This window comes from Chinchilla lanigera, unplaced genomic scaffold (genome assembly GCF_000276665.1).
Source record: "Chinchilla lanigera isolate Chin_1 unplaced genomic scaffold, ChiLan1.0 scaffold00023, whole genome shotgun sequence".
NCBI classification, from domain to species: domain Eukaryota; kingdom Metazoa; phylum Chordata; class Mammalia; order Rodentia; family Chinchillidae; genus Chinchilla; species Chinchilla lanigera.
This window is the reverse complement of record NW_004955424.1, coordinates 22,426,707-22,434,851: the sequence shown is the minus strand read 5'-3', so window position 1 is coordinate 22,434,851 and position 8,145 is coordinate 22,426,707. Positions and strand designations below refer to the sequence as shown.

The 8,145-nt window shown below is 44.0% G+C and overlaps 2 protein-coding genes across 2 annotated transcripts in view; one reads left to right on the top strand and one right to left on the bottom strand.

The window, feature by feature from the left end:
* On the top strand, positions 1 to 365 carry LOC106148585 (translation initiation factor IF-2-like; the record flags this gene model as incomplete). The annotated part of the gene is given in 1 exon segment (XM_013514608.1): positions 1 to 365. A coding segment is annotated over 1 exon segment (162 nt), but the record flags the coding sequence as incomplete, so codon positions are not given.
* Usp34 (ubiquitin specific peptidase 34) overlaps positions 1 to 560 on the bottom strand; it is a 255,653-nt gene extending 255,093 nt beyond the window's left edge. The window contains exon 1 of the mRNA XM_013514603.1: positions 359 to 560. The gene's annotated coding sequence lies outside the window, so the exon portion shown is untranslated. The remainder of the gene's footprint in view (positions 1 to 358) is intronic.
* Between the last annotated feature and the right edge of the window lie 7,585 nt (positions 561 to 8,145).

The following is an 8,145-nucleotide window of genomic DNA, read 5'->3' as shown; positions in this document are numbered from 1 at the left end:
GGGAGCGGGGTCAGCGGGGCGCCGGCCCGGGGCGCTGCGGGCCTCTCCCCGCGGCGCTCTGCGAGAATGGAACAGCCCGGTTCCGCCCTAGCCCGGGTCCCTGCCTGTCGCTACCCTGCAGTTCCGTGCGGCGCATCCATCTCGAGTGCGGAGACACCTTGACGTTGACGGGACTAGACATGGCGGGGTGGGGTGCCAGCGCGGCAGCGCCCCGTTTTCACGCGAGAGGGTGCCTGTCACCGCCTCACTTGACAGGAGACAGTCGAAGCTGTGACCATGCGGGCAGCTCGGCTGGGGTGGCATTGTGGTAACAACTACATGCCCTTAGGAAAATTTCCTAACACCTAGCGGCGCTTACGCCTTCTACGCTGGTTCCCGGGTCCGGCCTGAGTGTTTAGGGATGTGACTTCAGAGGCCGGAAGATCGGAATATTCTCACAACCGTTATGACTGTGTGTCATGGTCTCAGAACTGTCACCAGAGCAACTATTAAGAAAGGCCCTGGGAAAAACAATTTGAAAAGAAAAATAGTAATAAATATAAAAACTAAAAACCATTCATTTGTTTGTTTATTCTCTTTTTGAGATACGGCTTCACTGTGTACTCCAGGCTGGCCTTGAACTCACACCTATCGTTCTGCCTCAGCCTCCCGAGTGCTGGGATTACAGGTGTGCGCTAAGAGGCCCGATTTAAAAACTTTTTAAAAGAAAGTCTATGTCGTAATTTTATAATAAATTTTGTCTAATTATATCACAACTCACTTCCTGGCCCACCTTACCCAACATGCTTTGCCTTTCCTGTCTTTGCAGTTGGTGCCATAAATTTTCTGTCCAATCTGCTTTAAGTTGTTTGGTATGAGCAGGTTATTTTTATTTTTATTTGGTGCCGGGAATCGAACATGGGACCTTGCGCTTGCCAGGCAGGTGCTGTGCCGCTGAGCTATATTCCCGGCAAGCAGGTAATTCTGACATAGAGGAATTTTGCCAAAGTATTCCCGTTTTCTTTGTTTTTCCCACAAATCTTGGATCTCTGCACACTTGATCTTCGATTCTGTAGCCAACATTATCTATCCAATAGATGTTCCACCCTCACCTTTTTTACTGCCGATCCAAATTTTTTCAGGTGGCATCACTTAGACCTTGATTTAAGAAAAGGTTTCCACAAGGAACATTTGTGATTTGTTTAAACCAACAATCAGGCATATTGGCTCATGCCTGGAAAGCTGAGGAGGGAGGATCACATTTTCAGGACCTGCCTGGACAATTTAGTGACATCTTGCCTCAAAACTACAGGGATGTAGTTCAGTGTGAAGGCTGTGGGTTCAGTCCCCAGTACCAGAGGAGAGATCACTGCCAGTATAGCTCAGTGGTAGAGCACTTAGTGTAAGACGCTGGGTTCAATGCTCAGTAACCCCACCACCACCAGCAATCATGTTTGTAATCTGATTTCTCTAGAGTTCACCACATAATTGAGATCTGGCACATTAAATGTAAGCGGAAATCTGCAGGATGTCTTTGAGAAAAATAGCCCTTTGTAGGAAAAGGGAAAAACTCTACTGATAACGCCTTTAACTCTTTTTTTTTCTGCCTGAACACATAGTCTTGACGCACAAACTAATACAGTATCCACTCTTAATTTGTTTTTCAGTACAAGGGATTGAAACCTGGGGCCTTTGCACTGACCTTACATTCCCAGGCCTTTGAAAAAAATTTTATTCTGAGGCAAGGTCTCAGTAAATTGCTAAAGTGTAAAGGATAGGCTCAATCCTCCTGCCTTAGCCTACCACTACTGGGATTACAGACATGTAACAGTATGCCCTGCCCTTTTTCTTTTCTTAACCATTTAAAATGCAACTGACTCCGGGCGTGGTGGTGCATGCCTGTAATCCCAACACTCGGGAGGCTGAGGCAGGAGGATCGTTGTGAGTTCGAGAGCAGCCTGGGCTACAAAGTGAGCTCAAGGCCAGCCTGAACTGCATAGCGAGACCCTGTGTCAAAAAGACTAAAAAAATAAAAATAAAAACAAAATGCAACTGACAAGTCATTTATACCATGTAGGGAGCCAGGCTTAGTCTATAAGCTATAGTTTGCCAACCCCTTAACCTTATCTGTTTCAACCACCTGTTATGAAAGCACAGAAACCAGTAAAAATAAGGTTACCTGCAGCTGAATTCTAGGCTAGTATTTTGTGCTGGCTGGGTAATGTTTTATCCACAAAGACCTTTTAGTGTTCTAAAAGGGATACATTCTACGAGGATAGTGAAGCAGGTTTTGAGCTTCATGGCACACACCTGTAATCGCAGCACTCGGGAGGCTGAGGCAAGAGGATCACTATATGAGTCTGAAGCCAGCCTGAACTACATAGTGAGACTGTCTCAAAGTACTTGAGCTGAGTGTGGTGAGTCACACATAATCCCAGCACTAGGAACACTAAGGCAGGAGGATCACTTAGTTCAAGGCCAGCCTAAGCCACATAGTTTAAGGCCAGTCTGAACTACATACTGAGACCCTGTCTCAAAACAACAAAAGAAAATACTAAAGCAGAAAGTCTAGCAAAATTACCCCTAAATTCTACAAGACACCCTCTGTACTGGAGATTGAGCCCAGGACCTTCTTACTGAAATACATTCTCACCACTTTTTAAAAATTTTTTTTGAAGGAGGACATGGTCTCACCATGCAGTTCTGGCTGGCCTTGAACTCCTGCCTCAGCCTCCTGAATGCTGTTCTTACAGGCATGCACCACCATGCCTGGCTCACCACCCTTTTAATTTTGTGTTTTTTTTGTTTTTGAGACAGTGATGAGGATGACTGTTTGCAGTACAGTATTTTGCTTATATGTTGCCACCTAGTGGTAGAATTAGATTTTACAAAAGTATACACTGAAATTTCTGTTTCCCAAATTCCCTGTATATGTGAAATACCTTCATAAGTATTGATCTGAAAACCAACTCTAAACAATTATGAGAAATTTGTATTTTCATGGAAATTATTTTTCCTTAACATTCTGCTTGCTATCATTGAACACAAATTTTTGGTATTTTGGTTTTGTTTGTTTGTTTTGGGTGTGTTGGTTTTTGAGACAAGATCTCACTTTATAGTCCAGGCTAGCACTGAACTCTGTGTAGTTCAACTGGCATCAAACTGCTGATCCTCCTGCCTCAGCCTCCCAAGACCTGGGGTCACAGACATGTACCACCATGCCCAGTCAAACATGGTGGGGGGGGCATAATTATTGGGGATTGAACCTAGGTCCTTTGCACTGAGCTACTTCACTAGATGTGTTTTGAATTTTGAGATAGGATCTCACTAAGTTGCTAACTTGCCAAAACTGGGCTTGAACTTGTGATCCTCCTGTCTCAGCCTCTTAAGTAGCTGGAATCCTGGCATGTACCGTCATGCCCAGCCAACATAAGAATTTCAGTGTATTGAGATTGAGGTAGGGGTTTGGGGGGTTGAATCCAGGGCCTTTGCACTGAGCTGTAATCTCAGACCTTTTTTTTATTATTTTGAGAGAGTATCTCACTAAATTATCCAAGTTGGGGACAAAACTTTTCCCATCCATGTACTAACCAGGTCTGATCCTGCTTAGCTTCCAAGATCAGATGAGATCGGGCACGTTCAGGGTGGTATGGCCATAGACTGGGGACAAACTTTTCAATCCTCCACAGCCTCCCAGAAATCGCCCCTCAAAAATCACAGAGTAGTGGTATTTCAGATATTCACCATTGTGGTAGTTGGGGGTTTACATGGGAAAAGTTGTTTTTTTGTTTTTTTTTTGGTCTTTTTGAGACAGGGTCTCACTATGCAATTCAGGCTGGTCTTGAACTCACTTTGTAGCCCAGGCTGCCCTCGAACTCACAACAATGCTCTTGCCTCAGCCTCCTGAGTGCTAGGATTACAGGCATGCACCACCATGCCCAGCTAACAAGGGAAAGGATTTAATACAAGAAACATTTATGGGAGTATTCACCCAAAGAGTCAAATGCAAAAAAGTACGGGAGATTTGTCCGCACACCAGAGACCCAGAGAATCCAGCTAAGAGCCTGGATCCCACTGCAATGTCCTCCATGACTCCAGCTGGAGGCTGAGAGCCAACAACAATGTCTCACCCGAGTCTGTATCAAGGATCTACACTGGGAAGGCCCAAAGGTCACTGGTGGAAGCTATAAAGTCTGCACCAGCGGACTGAAGGATCTGTGTCAGCAGGTTGAGGAATCTACACTGGAGCCCAGAACCAACGCTCAGGGTAAGAACCAGAGCTGCTCTGGAAGAGAACCACAGCCATCCTCAGCAACATTGAGGACCTGAGCTCCTCCAGTGAGAACAGCCAAGCTCGTATCAGGAAAGCCAGAGTGACAAGCTTCTCCAGGAGAATCAACAGCGCACCATCTTTGCCTGGAGTTCCTCTTTTATGCTGTTGGCAACAATCCTCAGGTGGGCCTTCCACACCCAGGACCACACTGATTCGGTTCAGCTGGGTGTTACAAGTAGACAATTAGTTAATCCACAGCCACTGCGTTTGTCTAAACATAGCATTTTATGATCTTATTATCTCTTGAGTTTGGAGCTAAAGCTGTATGTTAATATTGGAGACCATGGTTACTGCAGAATTTACTTCTCTGTCACATTGCAGTTATGGCCATTATTAGATGGCAGGGAAACAAAACAAAATAGATGGCAGGTTTGTTATTTTATTCTTGCCACCCTAACCAGCTCAGGGTTTGAATATAAGTTCATTTCATTATTAAATTACTGGAATAATTTTTTTCTTTTTTTGGTTGTTTTTTTTTTTTCAGGTTTTTAATTTTTATTTTAAAGAGTAAAAGAAGGATAACAGTAATGGGGCGATCACCAAATTACAGACAAAGTGGTAGGAAATTATCAGTGGTTATTGTTTTACATATTGTTATCTACAAGATAGTTTTTCAGGAAATTTTTTTGGTCTTTTTGAGACAGGGTCTCTCTATGCAGTTCAGGCTGACCTCAAACTTGCAACAATCCTCCTGCCTTGGCCTCCTGAGTGCTGGGATTACAGGCATGTGCCACCATGCCCACCTTTCTGTTTTGTTTAGGATAAACTATAATTGGGTCTCCCCCAACTTACCTTTCACCTTTATTGTTATTGGTGAATGTTTACAATACTGAATTCACTGTGGAGAGTTGGTACATATACGTAATACATCCGAAATCACTTTTATTTCTCTTTTTATTCTTAGAGGTGGTGTCCTCCTGTTACTATCCAGACTGGCCTAAAGCAGTCCTCCTGGCTTAGCCTCTTACCTGGAATTACATGTACATACCACTATACCTGGCCTCTACTGTCAGTGTCACTCAGTACATTCCAGCCACACTGCCCTGCTTTGTAACGTAAACTTTTCCTAGAATATGCTCTCTAACTGTGTATATGTGGTGCTAGGTATTGAACCCAGGGCACCTCCCATGGTAAGAAAGCACTCTACCAGCCAGCACACACCTATAATCCCAGGTACTGAGGAAGCTCAGGGAAGAGGGCCACAAGTTCAAGCCTTGCCTGAACAGTTTAAAAATAAAAAGGGCTGGGGGTGTAACTCAGTGAGAAGGAAAAAAGTACCAGTGAGCTACCCTCTAGCACTCTTAATTTTGAAGTAGCTTCTCATTTGCAAGGTTTTGGAGGGGGAGGTTTGAGATGACAGTGATGGCAAACCTTTTAGAGCTTTCAGGCATACAAAAAGCCTGCTGTAGCACATGTGCTGTAGGTTCACCACCACTAAGATAGGGTCTTACTATGTAGTTTAGACTGGGCTTGAACTCACTGTGTACCCCAGGCTGGCTCTGAACTCATGACAATCCACCTGTGCCAGCCTTTTGAGTGTTAGGATTATAGACAGATGCTACCACCTTCACCTTCATTCTCAAGGTTTTAAGGTAAATATTACCACAAAATATAACTCCCCCCCAAAAAAAAAAAAACAAAAAAAATATAACTCCCCTTCCTTCTCACATTTCCTTCCAACTTTTTCTCATAGTATATAATTACTGTGTTTGTTCATAGTGTATCAAGAACATAGTAGACTGCAAGTTAAAAAATTCAATCAAGAATGGTTTGAAGCATGGTGATTCATGCCTGAAATCTTTAACACTGGGAACCTGAGGCAGGAAAATCACAAATTCCAGCCCAGCCTGGGCAATTTAGAGACTTAGCAAAATCCTCTTTCAAAAATTAACAATGCCAAGGGGCTGGGGATTTAGCTCAGCGGCAAAGCGCCTGCCTGGCAAGTGCAAGGTCGTGAGTTCGGTTCCTGGTACCAGAGAAAAAAACAGACAAACAAAAAAAATTAACAATGCCAGCGTGGTGGTACACACCTATAGTCCCAGCACTTGGGAAGCTGTCGCAGGCGGCTGATAGTTATGAGTTCGAGGCCAGCTTGAATTACAGAGAGAGACCCTGTTTCAAAACACATACATACTGACTAAAAAAAAATTAAAAATAGCTTTCTGTTTCCCCCACTTGATGTGAGCAGCCCTTGTCTGCCATGCCATCTTGCCTTGAAGCCAGACAGACTAAAATGTGAGCAGAAATCAACCTCTCCTGTAAGTTCTGGGTATCAAGGGAAAAAACAAACAAATTTTGGTACCAAAGAAGTGGGGTGTGCATTGTGACTGTACTTGACCTTGTGATTTAGATGATTTTGGAAGTGGTTTAAGGAAGGAATTTGGAAAGGTTTTGAGATGCTGGCTAGCAAAGCCCTAGAATGCTGTGTGTGGCTGGGCATGGTAGTGCACAGCTGTAATCCCCAGCACTCCAGAGGCTGAGGCAAGAGGATCATTGCAAGTTTGAGACCAGCCTGGGCTACAAAATGAGTTCAAGGCCAGCCTGAACTGCATAGCAAGACCCTGTATCAAAAAGACCAAAAAAAAAAAAAAGAAAAGAAAAAAGTTGTGAGCTGAGCTTCTTAGGAGATTTTGGTCTGAGCTCAAAAGACCTGAATGCTGATAGAAATGTAGACTATAAAGACCAGGCTCAGAAGGTTTCAATTGGGAACAAAGACTCCATTGGCAGGTGCACTCCATGCCATGTGTATTACATACTGGCAGAATATTTGTCTACTTTATGCCCATGTCCTGAGACTGGGAGATGAGATTAAGAGTGATGAACTAATCTGATAAATTTCAGGGCAGCCCAATGTTTAGGCTGTGGTGTGAGTATTGCTGGAAGCTTTTAGCCAGGTTTGTACTGAATACTAGGAGCAAAAAAGCCCATTTGAAATGTTTTCAGTTTCCCCAGAAGGAAGGGCTGGCAGAATTGGACCAGAGAGCAACTTAGTTGCTCAAAAGATTTTTTTTTTTTTAATTTTTTATGCAGTTCCTCACTTCCTTCCTCACTATGCAGTTCAGGCTGGCCTTGGCTTCACTTTGTAGCCCAGGCTGGTCTCGAACTCCCGAAGATCCTCCTGCCTCAGCCTCCCAAGTGCTGGGATTACAGGCGTGTGCCACCACGCTCAGCTTATCAAAAGATTACTTTAAAAAGAAGCCAAGTGGCTGGACCTGGTGGTGCACACCTGTAATCCCAGCACTTGGGTAGCTGAGCAGGAAGATCGCTGTGAATTCAGGCCAGCCTGGGCTACAAAGAAGCCAAGCACTTTGTAACAGGACAATAGAAAAGGTGGCTTGAGGGCATCATAGGAACCAGCAAGACACCACACATGTACATGGCACCTGCTTGTCAAGTACGAGGTCCTGAGTTTGATTCTTGGTACCAAAAAAAAAAAAAAAAAAGTTCCCTGCTAACTTTCTTTTTGCTATTTACAGGGACTCACAGCTAAGAGTTTGCCTGAAGCTTCAGAGGAGACTTTGGACTTCGACTTTTTAATAATGCTCAAACTGTTAAGACTTTGATAACTCTTAAAGATGGACTGGGGCTGGGGATAATAGCTCAGCAGCACAAGCGCCTGCGTGGCAAGTGCAAGGTCCTGAGTTTGATTCCCGGTACCAGGGAAAAAAAAAAAATGGACTAAATACATTTTTGCAGGAAGAGTGCAGATGAGTCTTTTGGGGGCTGGGGTAGAATGTTATGGTTTAGATCTAAAATGGTCCTGGAGCTTCATGTGTTTGGGAAGTTAACTGGATTATGGGAACATTAATAGCTGACTTACTGTTAGGAGATGG